The sequence below is a fragment of the Somniosus microcephalus genome, chromosome 28, assembly GCF_052327205.1.
Source record: "Somniosus microcephalus isolate GS21.2 chromosome 28, FLI_Smic_1.0, whole genome shotgun sequence".
Lineage (NCBI taxonomy): Eukaryota > Metazoa > Chordata > Chondrichthyes > Squaliformes > Somniosidae > Somniosus > Somniosus microcephalus.
In genome coordinates, this window is record NC_141014.1 from 39,337,941 (window position 1) to 39,354,048 (window position 16,108).

Here is a 16,108-nt window from a genome sequence, read left to right on the forward strand (position 1 = left end):
GTACTGCCCCTCCGACAGTGCGGTGCTCCCTCAGTACTGCCCCGCCGACAGTGCAGTGCTCCCTCAGTACTGTCCTTCCAACAGTGCAGCACTCCCTCAGTACTGCCCCTCCAACAGTGCAGCGCTCCCTCAGTAATGCCCCTCTGACAGTGCGGCACTCCCTCAGAACTGCCCCTCCGACAGTGCAACGCTCCCTCTGTACTGCCCCTCCGACAGTGCAATGCTCCCTCAGTACTGCCCCTCCGACAGTACAGCGTTCCCTCAGTACTGCCCCTCCAACAGTGCAACGCTCCCTCAGTACTGCCCCTCCAACACTGCGGCGCTCCCTCAGTTATCTTCTTCTTCTTCTTAGGCAGTCCCTCGGAACCGAGGATGACTTGTTTCCACATTAAAAATGAGTTCTCAGGTGACTGATGAGTCCAATGCGGGACCTACATTCTCTGTCACAGGTGGGGCAGACGGTGGTTGAAGGGGCGGGTGGGTGGGGTGTTTGGGTTGACGTGCGCTCCTTGCGCTGCCTGCGCTTGGCTTCTGCTTGCTCCCGGCGAAGAGACTCGAGGTGTTCGGCGCCTTCCCGGATGCTTCTCCTCCACTTTGTGCGGTCTTGGGCCAGGGATTCCCAGGTGTCGGTGGGGATGTTACACTTTTTCAAGGAGGCTTTGAGGGTGTCCTTGACGCGTTTCCACTGCCCCTCTAACAGTGCAGTGCTCCCTCAGTACTGCCCCTCCGACAGTGCGGCTTTGCTTCTTGAGGTCCCCGTATATCTTCAAATGGTGTTGGAAAAGCTCCGAGAAATCTGGTGTGCTGCAACTGGTGCCCCTGTGCCGTGCTATAAAGGTTTGTTATTGGGAGAGAGTAGCTCTACCTCACAGTTAACCCGTACCGTTTCTGACTTGCAATGCTCACTACTAACAGTGCGTGCCAAAAGTGGAAAAAATGTTCCGACCCCTCAATGTTGTCATCTCTCACCGGGAATTGACCCAAAAACAAAAGCAATCCATATTCCGAACCGACAGTCGCTTGAAATGTTGTTCAGTGTTCTAATGATGCAATGTCACACGGCCCTGATTAATTCCTTCATCAGTCAGCCATTTGTAATGGAGATCTGCATATTGCATGTTAACAACTTGAACCGCTACTTGCCACTAAATCGCGGATGTAAATTAAGGCCTCCGGGGACAGTTGGCGTCGACGACCAGAGATGGCTATCTCGCCGAGGGGACGGGATTTGCAATCTGTCTGCGTTCCTCCCAGCCCCATTAATCGCGCTGCGAGTAACTATGTTCAGTGTGAAAGCGAAGAAGGCTTGGTAATTATTTCTGTAACACCGGCCTGCTCGTGAATTCCGCTCGCCCTAAGTGGCCTCGGCAAGGCCCCACGCAGTGGTTCCATTGGGTTCGCTAATACCAGGGGAAAGAGGAACTTGGAAGATGATCTGCTGGAGTGTTGAAGATTAGACGAGGAGAAATGACGAGCGTTGATCCAGGTTTCAGATGAGGGGAGGAGACTCAAGTTTAAAAAATAATAATTAGGAAGTTAGACATAAGAAGACATCTTTTCTCTAGAAAAGAGAAGGCGGAGAGGTGACCTAAAGAAAGAAAGACTTCCATTTCTCCAGCGCCTTTCACGACCTCAGGGCATCGCAAAGTGCTTTACAGCCAATGAAGTACTTTTGGAGTGTAGTCACTGTGGGAAACGCGGCAACCAATTTGCGCACAGCAAGCTCCCACAGATAGCAATGTGATAATGATCAGATCATCTGTTTTTTAGTGATGTTGGTTAAGGGGTCATGGCCTAGAAATTCAGTTTGGGCCCGCCAGCTCGCTTGCGCCCAGAAGTTACCGCTGCGCGCGGAGCCACTTGCGCCCGGCGGAAATTCAGTTTCAGCGCCCCAAGTCGAAGCCGGCCGCTATTCAAGGGTGTGGCCGCCCCCGCTTGGGGCGCTGAAACTGAATTTCGGCGCGCTAGGTGCCGCAGCGCCACCCGCTGCGGAGCGGCAGGCTGCGGTACTGCAGGCCTTCCTCCCTCTCTTAAGGGGGAGGTGCCTGCAACAGCGAGATCGCCGCTCGCTAGTGCCGGCAAATGAGCCCGGCACCACGGAGAAGTGCCGGGCTCCCGGAAAACAGCTGGCAATGCCGTGGGGGGGTGGTGGAGGAGGCCGGGGAAGGAGATGCGGGCAGGCGGCCGCCGAAAAAGCGGCCAGCCGCACCTCCGCCTTAACTCGCCCCACTAAGGCTGCAGGACGGCCCCGTTTTCAGATCGCTGTTTGCGGCCGCTGCGGAAGAGGCGGCCGCAACTAAATATGGCGGTCGGGCCGGTAGCGGGGTGGTAGCGGGGCACTGCGCACACCGATAACGTCATCGGTGGTGGCGCAGCGCTACTGGCTAACGCCGCCATTACCGCAGCGCTGAATATCGGTGCAATCTCAGCAAGTGGCACAAAAGCCCTCTTTGGGCGAAAACAGGGCGCAAAGCCTACTGAATTTCTAGCCCCAATATTGGTCAGGACCCCGGGGAGAACTCCCCCTGCTCGCTCGCTCTTCTCTGGGAAAGTCCTCAGTTTGTGTTTGCTGATTTTGTCTTGCTCTCTCTCTCTCTCTCTCTCACAGAATGGTAGAGTACTCGTTGAACCTACAGAACGTCAGCCTCTCTGCGATCCGGACTGTTCGTGTCCTGCGACCGCTGAAAGCCATCAACCGGGTTCCCAGTAAGTGTCTGATTTCCACCTCCGAAACATTGCCCATCTCCGTCTCCACCCCTGCCTCAGCTCACCTGCTGCTGAAACCCTCATCCAGGCCTTTGTTACCTCCAGACTTGACTATTCCAACGCACTCCTGGCCGGCCTCCCACGTTCCACCCTCCGTAAACTTCAGCTCATCCGAAACTCTGGTGCCCCGTGTCCTAACTCGCGCCAAGTTCCGCCCGCCCATCACCCCGGTACAGCAGCGCCTTGATTTTAAAATTTCTCATCCTTGTGTTCAAATCCCTCCATGGCCTCGCCCCCTCCCTATCTCTGTAACCTCCCCCCAGCCCCACAACCCTCCGAGATCTCTCTGCGTTCCTCCAATTCTGCCCTCTTGCGCATCCCCCGATTTTAATCGCTCCACCATTGGCGGCTGTGCCTTCAGCTGCCTGGGCCCTAAGCTCTGGAATTCCCTCCCTAAACCTCGCCACCTCTCTCTTCTCCTTGAAGAAGATCCTTAAAACCGACCTCTTTGACCAAGCTTTTGATCACCTGTCCCAATATCTCCTCATGTGGCTCGGTGTCAGAGTTTGTCTGATAATCGCTCCTGTGAAGCGCCGCGGGACGGTTTCCCTGCAGTTCACTACGTTAAAGGCACTGTATAAGTACAAGTTGTTGTTGAACTGGTTATTGTGTTCTAGACATAGAGAGAGTGCATTGTAACATCACACATCTTGCAGAAGGGTACCTGATGCAGAGGTCACGGCAGTGCCCAAGGGCTCATAAATTCAGGTTGAATTGAGCGCGAAAAAAACGAAGTTGATCTGAGTTATTTCAGATCATACGAATGATATTGGCCGCACCGAGCTTGGGTGGACAGCAGAAGCAATTGACCCAACAACTCCGGGCAGGCTGCCGCTTTGATTGGCTCGCTCCGGTTGGCCGGGCAGCATTGGGTGACCGTTGGGCTGTTCCCAAACCGAGCCTCTGGGTAGAGTTTGTGAAAGGTGGAGGATTGTGAAGGGGAGGGAAGTCTAGGGAGATGGTCTTTGAAATACACAGTCAACAGCATCTTGCAAATAATAAATGATTGGAAAGGATCTGTTGAAACTTAGGAAATGCCGTCCGCTTCGGGGGCAATTCCAGGAGATCTGTCTTATCGGGGGTCATCAGTGAGTTGACAGCCCCTTTTGCAGCTCTCCCCATTTTTATTTCCGTTGACCTTTGCAACAATTACATCCTTGACATGGTCCGCAACGCAAATGTAATGGGCTGCTGGTGCAATCTCTTTATTATCTGAGTGTCCCCTGCCGCCATTTGCTATGGTTGTAGGGAATTAATCGGACCAGCCCAAATCACAGGGGAGGGAAATGGGAGTTGTGAGGGTTCCCTGCTCACTGTCCCAGTTCATTTGTTCGTTCAGGGGAGCACTATACCGTGTAACGTGCAATGTGTTATTCTGTTGCCAAGGTGAGGCCATGTCTCTTTAATTCCATGTTTGTGTGCGGTCAGTCAGAGCTCAATTGCCTCCTGATGCAGGAGTTTTGTTGACGGAACAAATTCCTGTGAATGTGAAGCTGTGGGTCAGAATGAAAGGCTTGACTATCTTTGATTCCCTTCAAGTGTGATTGGTAAAGCTAGTCAGAGAGTACAGACATTTTGACTCCAAGTTATTTTCTGTTGCTGGGAGAGTTGCTCTCAATATTGTAAATGATTCATTTATTTTAGTGCTTTAGTTGAAATGCAATTTGCATATAGACAAGACGAGACCTGTGTGAGGAGGGCTATTTTTATCCTTGTACTGATAGACATATCATTTAATATTTGGAGCTGGGGTAAACAGTCTGTTAATTTTCTTTTGAAGTGATGATTAAAAGAAGGTTTACAAAACAAACATATTTAGGCACTTAAACCCAATCAAAAGACATCCTTCATGGAAAAACATGTCTACCCTGAATTGGCTTTGCACAGGAGCGCTGAATCACGCCCCCCACCGCAACACCGATTTCAACATGGAGGCTGTTGTTCAGTTAAAATTAAGCCGAATTTCATCACTGTACAGGTCTCCGATCAACAAATCATCTCGCTTACTTGACAAGTGTGAGTGAGCTGCCCACTCGCAGGACACTGTGGCACCCTGGGCTATGAGTGGAAACGACAAGTCACTTCATTGAAATTCTATCCATAAATTGAGTACATTGGGAGGGAGGGGCACTGGGAGTGAGGGGCACTGGGAGCGAGGGCACTGGGAGCGAGGGCACTGGGAGCGAGGGCGGTGGGAGTGAGGGGCACTGGGAGTGAGCGGCACTGGGAGTGAGCGGCACTGGGAGTGGGGGCACTGGGAGCGAGGGCACTGGGAGCGAGGGCACTGGGAGTGAGGGGCACTGGGAGCGAGATCACTGGGAGTGAGGGCACTGGGAGCGAGGGCACTGGGAGCGAGGGCGGTGGGAGCGAGGGCACTGGGAGCGAGGGCACTGGGAGTGAGGGGCACTGGGAGCGAGGGCACTGGGAGCGAGGGCACTGGGAGTGAGGGGCACTGGGAGTGATGGCGGCGGGAGTGAGGGGCACTGGGAGTGAGGGGCACTGGGAGTGAGGGGCACTCAGAGCGAGGGCGGTGGGAGTGAGGGCGGTGGGAGTGAGGGCAGCGGGAGCGAGGGCACTGGGAGTGAAGGCGGTGGGAGTGAGGGCGGCGGGAGCGAGGGCACTGGGAGCGAGGGCACTGGGAGCGAGGGCACTGGGAGTGAGGGCACTGGGAGTGAGGGGCACTGGGAGCAGGGGCACTGGGAGTGAGGGGCACTGGGAGTGATGGCGGTGGGAGTGAGGGCACTGGGAGTGAGGGGCACTGGGAGCGAGCGGCACTGGGAGTGATGGCGGTGGGAGTGAGGGCGGCGGGAGCGAGGGCACTGGGAGCGAGGGCACTGGGAGTGAGGGGCACTGGGAGCGAGCGGCACTGGGAGTGATGGCAGTGGGAGCGAGGGCACTGGGAGCGAGGGCACTGGGAGTGAGGGCACTGGGAGTGAGGGCACTCAGAGCGAGGGCGGTGGGAGTGAGGGCACTGGGAGCGAGGGCGGTGGGAGCGAGGGCACTGGGAGCGAGGGCACTGAGAGTGAGGGCACTGGGAGTGAGGGCACTGGGAGTGAGGGGCACTGGGAGCGAGGGCACTGGGAGTGAGGGGCACTGGGAGCGAGGGGCACTGGGAGTGAGGGGCACTGGGAGTGAGGGGCACTGGGAGTGATGGCGGTGGGAGTGAGGGCACTGGGAGGGGCACTGGGAGCGAGCGGCACTGGGAGTGATGGCGGTGGGAGTGAGGGCGGTGGGAGCGAGAGCACTGGGAGCGAGGGCACTGGGAGTGAGGGCACTGGGAGTGAGGGGCACTGGGAGCGAGGGCACTGGGAGTGAGGGGCACTGGGAGCGAGGGGCACTGGGAGTGATGGCGGTGGGAGTGAGGGCGGCGGGAGCGAGGGCACTGGGAGCGAGGGCACTGGGAGTGAGGGCACTGGGAGCGAGGGCACTGGGAGTGAGGGCACTGGGAGCGAGGGCACTGGGAGCGAGGGCACTGGGAGCGAGGGCACTGGGAGTGAGGGGCACTGGGAGTGAGGGGCACTGGGAGTGAGGGCACTGGGAGCGAGGGCACTGGGAGCGAGGGCACTGGGAGTGAGGGGCACTGGGAGTAGAGGGCACTGGGAGCGAGGGCACTGGGAGCGAGGGCACTGGGAGTGAGGGGCACTGGAAGCGAGGGCAGTGGGAGCAAGGGCAGTGGGAGTGAGGGCACTGGGAGTGAGGGCACTGGGAGTGAGGGCACTGGGAGCGAGGGCACTGGGAGCGAGGGCCACTGGGAGTGAGGGCACTGGGAGCGAGGGCGGTGGGAGCGAGGGGCACTGGGAGTGAGGGCACTGGGAGCGAGGGCACTGGGAGTGAGGGGCACTGGGAGTGAGGGCACTGGGAGCGAGGGCAGTGGGAGCGAGGGCAGTGGGAGTGAGGGCGGTGGGAGCGAGGGCACTGGGAGCGAGGGCGGTGGGAGCGAGGGCGGTGGGAGCGAGGGGCACTGGGAGTGAGGGCACTGGGAGCGAGGGCACTGGGAGCGAGGGCACTGGGAGCGAGGGCGGTGGGAGCGAGGGGCACTTGGAGTGAGGGCACTGGGAGCGAGGGCACTGGGAGCGAGGGACACTGGGAGTGAGGGCACTGGGAGCGAGGGCGGTGGGAGCGAGGGCACTGGAAGCGAGGGCAGTGGGAGCGAGGGCGATGGGAGCGAGGGCGGTGGGAGCGAGGGCACTGGGAGTGAGGGCACTCGGAGCGAGGGCACTGGGAGTGAGGGACACTGGGAGTGAGGGCACTGGGAGCGAGGGCGGTGGGAGCGAGGGCACTGGGAGCGAGGGCACTGGGAGCGAGGGCTCTGGGAGTGAGGGGCACTGGGAGTGAGGGGCACTGGGAGTGAGGGCAGTGGGAGCGAGGGCACTGGAAGCGAGGGCAGTGGGAGCGAGGGCGGTGGGAGCGAGGGCGGTGGGAGCGAGGGCACTGGGAGTGAGGGCACTCGGAGCGAGGGCACTGGGAGCGAGGGCACTGGGAGCGAGGGCGGTGGGAGTGAGGGCGGTGGGAGCGAGGGCGGTGGGAGCGAGGGGCACTGGGAGTGAGGGCACTCGGAGCGAGGGCACTGGGAGCGAGGGCACTGGGAGCGAGGGCGGTGGGAGCGAGGGCACTGGGAGCGAGGGCACTGGGAGCGAGGGCGGTGGGAGCGAGGGGCACTGGGAGCGAGGGCACTGGGAGCGAGGGCACTGGGAGTGAGTACAAGGACTTTGCTGCTTTAAAGTTCTATGTAATAGAAGAGCATGGGTCCATTGGAACCCTATAAAGAAGGAAAAAGAAAGACTTGCATTTCTGTAGCGCCTTTCACAACCTCAGGACGTCCCAAAGCGCTTTACAGCCAATGAAGTACTTTTGAAGTGCAGTCACTGTTGTAATGTATAAACGCGGCAGCCAATTTGCGCACAGCAAGCTCCCACAAACAGCAGTGCGATAAATGACCCGATCATCTGTTTTTGTGATGTTCAAATAGTGGCCGTGGGCTCTTTGACATCTGCCTGAGAGAGCAGTTTAACATCTCATCCAAAAGACGGCACCTGTGACTCGCACCCCCTCTGCTGTACTGCAGTGAGAATATGAGCCTGGATTTTGTGCTCAAGTCTCATGGAGTGGGGACTTGAACCCACCAAGTTCTGTCTCCGCGGCCAGAGTGCTGCCCACCGAGCCCCGGCTGACGTTTAACTGACAATGGCATCAAAATGGAAAGTCGATTGGGATGTTCATAAGGTTGGATCAGTGCCGTATTTAGAGAATCTGAATGCTCCACGTACAATTATTAATCAGGATTAGAAGCTCGTCTGTGCTGCCTGAAGTGATAATATCGGACTTAATGACTGAAGCTATCTGAATCATTAGACAGTTCTGTTGAAGAATGATAAGGAGCTCATCTTGTCCGATTAATCAGCTCGAGTCTCCACTGATGTCCAGCAGATTAACAGACATGATACAAATGAGGGGTCTCTTATACTGAACAGATAGGGCTGAGAAATGGCTGCCAGTATCTTCACGCTTTATATATCTGTCCACCCTTTTAAGAGGGTCAATGCCTGCAATTAAACGACAAATGGGGGGAACCTCACTCAAGCATGTTAAGCATCTGTGCAAAGTGTCTATCAGCCCGTGTCCATCGTGGCTCAGTGGGTCGCACACCCACCCCCCCTTGAGTCAGAAGGTCGTGGGTTCAACTCCCACTCTAAAGACTTGAGCACAAACTGTTACCAGGCTGACACTCCCGGTGCCAGGACTGAAGGGAGTGCGCTGCACAGTCGGAGGTGCCGTCTTTCAGACGTACTAATTGGCTGCTGATTGTGCGGTCTTGCCGTGCACAAAATGGCGGCCCATTCGTGCAGAGGATAACAGTCGCCATACCTCAGCGTAGTTAATTGTGAAATGTTTAGGGACGTTTGCAAGGAGATGGGTATAAATTTCTATTACATTAAATTTTCATGTGCGTATAATCATTACCATTATCTGTCACACGCCAGACAGATTACAAGTGTTCAGTTCTTCCCTTTTAAATTGGCATCATGATCAAAATCTCCTTCAGACTGCTGTGACAGTCACTGCAAAAAAAATTGACTGATTTATTCCATAACGACTCCATCACGAAGCAGTTCATCTCAAAGGCCTCTTCCAGTGATGGCAGCGTGGTTCTGGAGTGGAGGAATCTTGTTCCTGACCCCCTCGGGGCTTGTGTTGATTGTGCGGCTGAGGGACAGTAGCAGTAATCTGGTGTAATGTCGAGTGAATCGTGTTGGAGTCACTGAGCAATGCGAGCATGGGGAAATTTGCCTCCTGGCCAGAATAAACACTGGGATGCCTGCGATTCCCAGTCTCTACCGTCTCAGCAATTTAGAAATCACAGGTTCGGCCCCAGCTGGAGTACTGAGCCCAATTCCAGGCCACCGCACTTTAGGAAGGATGCCCAGGCCTTGGACAGGGTGCACAGAGGAGATTTGCCAGCATGGCACCAGGGATGAGGGATGTTGGGGATGTTGCGAGACTGGAGAAGCTGGGGTTGTTCTCCTTAAAGCAGAGAAGGTTAAGGGGAGATTTAATAGAGGTGTTCAAAATCAGGAGGTGTTTTGATGGAATAGATAGAATCAGGGAATGGAATCATACAGCACAGAAGGCAGCCATTCGGCCCATCGTGTCTGCGCTGGCTCTTTGAAAGAACTGCCCAAATAGTCCCTCTAATTGGGACTAATTGGATAACTCTCTCAAAGAGCAGGCAGAGTCATTCGTCTCATTGCTGTTTGTAGGATAGAATCATAGCAATTTACGGCACAGAAGGAGCCCATCGTGTCTGTGCCGGGGATCTTGCTGTCCTGCCTCCTTTGCCGACGTAACAACGATCGCTGGAACTCACAACAGTTGACTGGTGCAAAGAAATGTCTCTGAGACACGTGGTGAGACACTGAATAAACACAAGTCCTTGATATTTCCAAAAAACCGACTTGTTGCCATGTCGGTGCAGCGCGCTGTTGTCCAGAGTTATAAACCGTCACCTACCTTCATACCTAGATGTGTCAGTTGAAATGAGCAAACATGCTGCTGAAACGTTGAACATAATGCCTTCAGGACTGTGTTAACCTACATTATGCCAGCACAGCTCTCTCTTTCCGTGCACTCTGCTGAGTTGCATAGCTGACTGCCGGCTTCTGTTTTAACATTCTTGTCTGCACTGCCACATCAGCGCCAGGTTAAATGAGTAGCTCTCAGCATCTTCTGTTGGGAACCAGACTGGAACTGAACAACTTCGTTTCAGCTAGGATCTATCTAGCCCTAGAGAGAGAGAGAGAATAGGAGAATGAGACAGGGAGAGAGAGAGAGAGAGAGAGAATAGGAGAATGAGACAGGGAGAGAGAGAAAGAGAGAGAGAGAATAGGAGAATGAGACAGGGAGAGAGCAAGAGAGAGAGAGAGAGCAAGAGAGAGAGAGAGAGAGAATAGGAGACCGAGAGAGAGAGAGAGAGAGAGAGACCAAGAGAAAGAGAACAGATGAATTTCATCACTGCTCTCCAGGCTCAAAAGCTAGGCCAAGAGGTGAAGATATTTAACTTAGGGTGGTGAATCTTTGGAATTCTCTACCCCAGAGGGCTGTGGAGGCTCAGTCGTTGAGTATATTCAAGGCTGAGATCGACAGATTTTTGGATACTAAGGGAATCGAGGGATATGGGGATCGGGCGGGAAAGTGGAGTTGAGGTCGATGATCAGCCCTGATCTTATTGAATGGGGGAGCGGGCTCGAGGGACCGAATGGCCGACTCCTGCTCCTCACTACCCCAGGCCACCACAACAATGCTTAGGAACAGTAAAAGGATATCAGGCCCAACAAGCCCATCCCTTTTTGATAGATCAACCTCACATAACCTCCTTTTCACCATATTCCTCGCCCACTTCTCTTCGGAAATGCATCTTGAATTTATTAATGCTCTCTGATTCCAAGTCCATCCCTGATTCCCTGTTGCACATCTCTGCTGCACTCTGGGTGAAGAGAGTTGCCTCTGATTTCCTTTCATGCTCCTAACTCCCGAGGGTGAGAGGAGGCTCGTGTGGAGCAGGAACACCGGCACGGACCAGTTGGGCAGAATGGCCTGTTTCTGTGCTGTACATTCCGTGTAATCCTGGAACAGATGCCCCAAAACTAATTGAAGTGTTTTGTGCACACACAGTGTGACATCGCTACATCGAGGCTACGGCACAGAAACAGGCCATTCGGCCCCACTGGTCCGTGCCGGTGTTTATGCTCCACATCAGCCCCCTCCCACCCCTCCTCATCTCACCCTATCAGCATATCCTTCTATTCTTTTCTCCCCTGTGTGTTTATCCAGCTTCATAGAAACAGAAGATAGGAGCAGGAGTAGGCCAATCGGCCCCTCGAGCCTGCTCCGCCATTTAATGAGATCATGGCTGATCATCCAAATTCAGTACCCTGTCCCTGCCTTCTCCCCATATCCCTTGATCCCTTTAGCCTCAAGAAATATATCTAACTCCTTCTTGAATATATTTAATGAACTGGCCTCAACTGCCTTCTGTGGCAGAGAATTCCACAGGTTCACCACTCTCTGGGTGAAGAAATTCCTCCTCATCTCAGTCCTAAATGGCTTACCCCTTATCTTTAGACTGTGACCCCTGGTTCTGGACTCCCCGACCATCGGGAACATCCTTCCTGCATCTAGTCTGTCTAGTCCTGTTAGAATTTTATAAGTTTCAATGAGATCCCCTCTCATTCTTCTAAACTCTAGCGAATACAAGCCCAATCGACCCAATCTCTCCTCATACGTCATTCCTGCCATCCCAGGTATCAGCTTCCCCTTAAATGCATCTGTGCAATTCGCCTCAACCACTCCCTGTGGTAGCGAGTTCCACATTCTCACCACTCTCTGGGTAAAGAAGTTTCTCCTGAATTCCCGCTTGGATTTATTAATGATGATCTTATATAGTCACCATCCTTACATCACGATGGCAAAACATCACCATGTCAATGAATCAAGACCAAATTTTGGACGTGCTGATCTACATTATCCCTCCGCACCAGGAGCACAGCTAGGAGCGGTCCGCTCCAAGTGTGATGGACAGAGTGTGAGTGTAGCCTAAAGGATTTGCACATTCACAAAGAGCGGCACGGTTTCTGGAAGTCTTGCTGAACGAGCGTGCCTGCTGTCCAAGGTGCTGAACTACCACAACTTGTGCTGTTGAGGTTTTTCCCACAAGGTGGCGCCATTTTCCTGTTCAGCTGCAACTGCATTGTGGGCCGGCGGGTTACCCACCAGAACTCATCGACAAGGGGCTCAATAATCTAAGTCCTCGGTTTGCTATTTTATTTTACAGCCAATCCTCAGCGTAGTGTGTAACCTTGCCCCCTAATGGATCTTGTTTATTTCATTATTCTGCCAGGTCCCTGCTAGAAACGTTAGTAACACGAGGAGGTCATTCATGCCCTCGAGCCTGTTCCATCTTTCAACCAGATCACGGCTGATCTGTACCTCAACTCCATCTACCCGCCTGTGTTCCATACCCCTCGATACCCGTACCCAACAAAAATCTATCAATCTCAGTCTTGAAAGCTCCCATTGTATTTAAGGTAAGCATGCAGGTGCAGCAGGCAGTTAAGAAGGCAAATGGTACGTTGGCCTTCGTAGCGAGAGGATTCGAGTACAGGAACAAGGATGTCTTGCTGCAGTTGTACAGGGCCTTGGTGAGACCACACCTTGAGTATTGTGTGCAGTTTTGGTCACCTTATCTGAGGAAGGATGTTCTTGCCATGGAGGGAGTGCAGATTCACCAGACTGATACCTGGGATGGCAGGAATGACGTATGAGGTGAGATTGGGTCGATTGGGCTTATACTCGCTAGAGTTTAGAAGAATGAGAGGGGATCTCATTGAAACTTATAAAATTCTAACAGGACTTGACAGACTAGATGCAGGAAGGATGTTCCCGATGGCGGGGGAGTCCAGAACCGGGGTCACAGTCTAAAGATAAGGGGTAAGCCATTTAGGACAGAGATGAGGAGGAATTTCTTCACCCAGAGAGTGGTGAACCTGTGGAATTCTCTACCACAGAAGGCAGTAGAGGCCAATTCATTAAATATATTCAAGAAGGAGTTGGATATATTTCTTAAGGCTAAAGGGATCAAGGGATATGGGGAGAAGGCAGGGACAGGGTACTGAATTTGGATGATCAGCCATGATCTCATTAAATGGCGGAGCAGGCTCGAGGGGCTGAATTGCCTACTCCTGCTCCTATCTTCTATGTAACTATGTATCTATTGACCCCCCGGCATCCACAGCCTTTTTGGGGGAGAGAGTTCCAGATTTCCACCGCCCTTTGTGTGGAGAAGTGCTTCCTGACATCACCCCTGAACGGCCTGGCTCTAATTTTAAGACGTTGTCCCCTTCTTCTTGATTACACCACTGAAGAAATAATTTCTCCGTATCTACCCCATCGAATCCCTAAACACCTCGATCAGATCCCTCCCTCAATCCTCTAAACACCAGGGAACACAAGCCAAGTTGATGCAACCTGTCCTCGTAAATTAACCCTCTGAGCCCCAGAACACTTCACACCTTGAGTGAAATGTATCGCCAGTAGACTTTCCATCTCCTGTAATATCCTGAGTTCAAGCATCATCCTTGGGAAAGCGCACGCAATCACATGTTCCCTCTGCCCGAGGTTGCAACGCGTGATCCAATTGATTTGACAGTAAACAGATGGATGGGAATTTCCCAGGATCCCAGGTCCATGAGCTAATGGAATGCAGTTATGAGGAGATGACTATTAATTATCAGGAAAGGCTGAACGGGCGGGGACTCTTTTCTTTCGAAATGAGAAGGCTGAGAGGTGAACTAATAGAGGTCTTTAAAATTACAAAGGTTTTGATAGAGTGGATACAGAGAGAGTGTTTCCACTTGTGGGTGGCGAGGGTGGTGGGGCGGGTGAGTCCAAAACTTATAGGGGCCATCAATATTAAACAGCCACTAATAAATGCAATAAGGAATTCAGGAGAAACTTCTTTACCCAGAGAGTGGTGAGAATGTGGAACTCGCTACCACAGGGAGTGGTTGAGGTGAATCGCGTAGATACAGTTAAGGGGAAGCTGGATAAACACACGAGGGAGAAAGGAACAGAAGGATATGCTGATGAAGTAGAGTGGGAGGAGCATAAACAGCAGTATGGACCAGTTGGGCCGAATGGCCTGTTTCTGTGCGGTAGACTCGATCTAATGCCTGATTCAGATTGCCATCCAAACTATAAGCAACTCGAGCATCATTTAAAAAAAGAATCAAAGATACAATTAATTTTCAAAGGGATAATTCAGAAGGTTCATCCACCACATTTTATACTTAAGAAGAAGTTTGTCTCCTCCAAATTATCTTAACAAATAAATCTTGAAAACTCTCCCCCCTTCTCCCACCTGCAATGTGCAAGAGCTATCACACCAATATGGAGGAACAACAGGACTCCTCCAGCCCTGTCGGGGGATTCTGAGGCACAGCGTCCCACAATATAAGCCCACAATTCAATATGGCCAGACAACAGGGGGCTTCTTTATTGCTGGAGGTGGGAGACTGCAAAATCTGGTTGATGGAGTGCAGTGAGGAAGCACTCCATGCACACACTCCAATATGGCGGACCAGCGGGCGGTTTCTGATACACGGCACTCGATCTACAGTGCGAAATGATCATTATTGAAGACGCCCATATGACAGATTGGCAGGGGTCCTGCGCTCTAGTTGTGCACTCTACAAAAACACATGGGGGTTCAAATGAAGTTCAAAGGCAAGAACCCAATTCCACGATTCTAGGAATTTTGGAAAGTCATTACAACTGAGGCAATGACTTTCTCCAACAAGCGAGAGTCTAACCACCGCCCCTTGACATTCAATGGCATTACCATCGCCGAATCCCCCGCCATCAACATCCTGGGGGTCACCATTGACCAGAAACTTAACTGGACCAGCCACGTAAATACTGTGGCAACAAGAGTAGGTCAGAGGCTGGGTATTCTGCGGTGAGTGTCTCACCTCCTGACTCCCCAAAGCCTCTCCACCATCTACAAGGCACAAGTAAGGAGTGTGATGGAATACTCTCCACTTGGCTGGATGAGTGCAGCTCCAACAACACTCAAGAAGCTCGACACCATCGAGGACAAAGCAGCCCGCTTGATTGGCACTCCCTCTACCACCTTAAACATTCACTCCCTCCACCACCGGCGTACCGTGGCTGCAGTGTGTACCATCTACAAGATGCACTGCAGCAACTCGCCAAGGCTTCGGCAGCACCTCCCAAACCCGCGACCTCTACCACCTAGAAGGACAAGGGGCAGCAGGCGCATGGGAACACCACCACCTCCAAGTTCCCCTCCAAGTCACATACCATCCTGACTTAGAAGTATATCGGCCGATCCTTTATTGTCGTTGGGTCAAAATCCTGGAACTCCCTCCCTAACAGCACTGTGGGAGCACCTTCACCACACGGACTGCAGCGGTTCAAGAAGGCGGCTCACCACCACCTTCTCAAGGGGCAATTAGGGATGGGCAATAAATGCTGGGCCTTGCCAGTGACACTCACATCCCATAAACTAATTTTTTTTTAATGTTTTAAAGTGGAGGTGAAAGCCTGTTCCGCCATTCAATGAGATCACGGCTGATCTGTATCTTAGCTCCATCCACCTGCTGTGGTTCTGTAACCATTAATACCCTTACCCAATAAAAATCTATCAATCTCAGTTTTGAAATTTTCAATCGAGCCCCAGCCTCAACATCTTTTTTTTGGAGTGGGGGAGAGATTTCCAGATTTCCACTACCCTTTGTGTGAAGAAGTGCTTCCTGACCCGCTGGGTATTGCATTAAACCATTTCTCAGTGGTTTGACTGATACAAGGATGAATAATGTCTCTACCATCTAAATAGGAAACCTATCTCGAGGTGAGCTTTCCTCTAAGCGAGTTTTTTTGATTGAAACATATAAGATCCTGAGGGGTCTGGACAGGGTGGATGTGGAGAGGATGTTTCCTCTTGTGGGAGAACCTAGAACTAGGGGTCACTGTTTAAAAATAAGGGGTCGCTCATTTAAGACAGAGATGAGGAGAAATTTTTTCTCACAGAGGGTCGCGAGTCTTTGGAACTCTCTTCCTCAGAGGGCGGTGGAAGCAGAGTCTTTGAATATTTTTAAGGCAGAGGTAGATAGATTCTTGATAAGCAAGGGGTGAAAGGTTACCGGGTAGGCGGGAATGTGGAGTAATCGGATCAACCATGATCTTATTGAATGGCGGAGCAGGCTCGAGGGGCCGAGTGACCGACTCCTGCTCCCAGTTCATATGTTCGTATGAGTTGTGTGGTTTT

General features: G+C 52.8%; 1 protein-coding gene across 1 annotated transcript in view; it reads left to right on the forward strand.

Annotated features, from left to right (window-relative positions):
• LOC147099632 (voltage-dependent T-type calcium channel subunit alpha-1I-like) overlaps positions 1-16,108 on the forward strand; it is a 259,865-nt gene that overhangs the window by 31,994 nt on the left and 211,763 nt on the right. Inside the window, exon 4 of the mRNA XM_085969212.1 lies at positions 2,609-2,706. Coding sequence (XP_085825338.1) covers positions 2,609-2,706 — 98 coding nt within the window. The remainder of the gene's footprint in view (positions 1-2,608; positions 2,707-16,108) is intronic.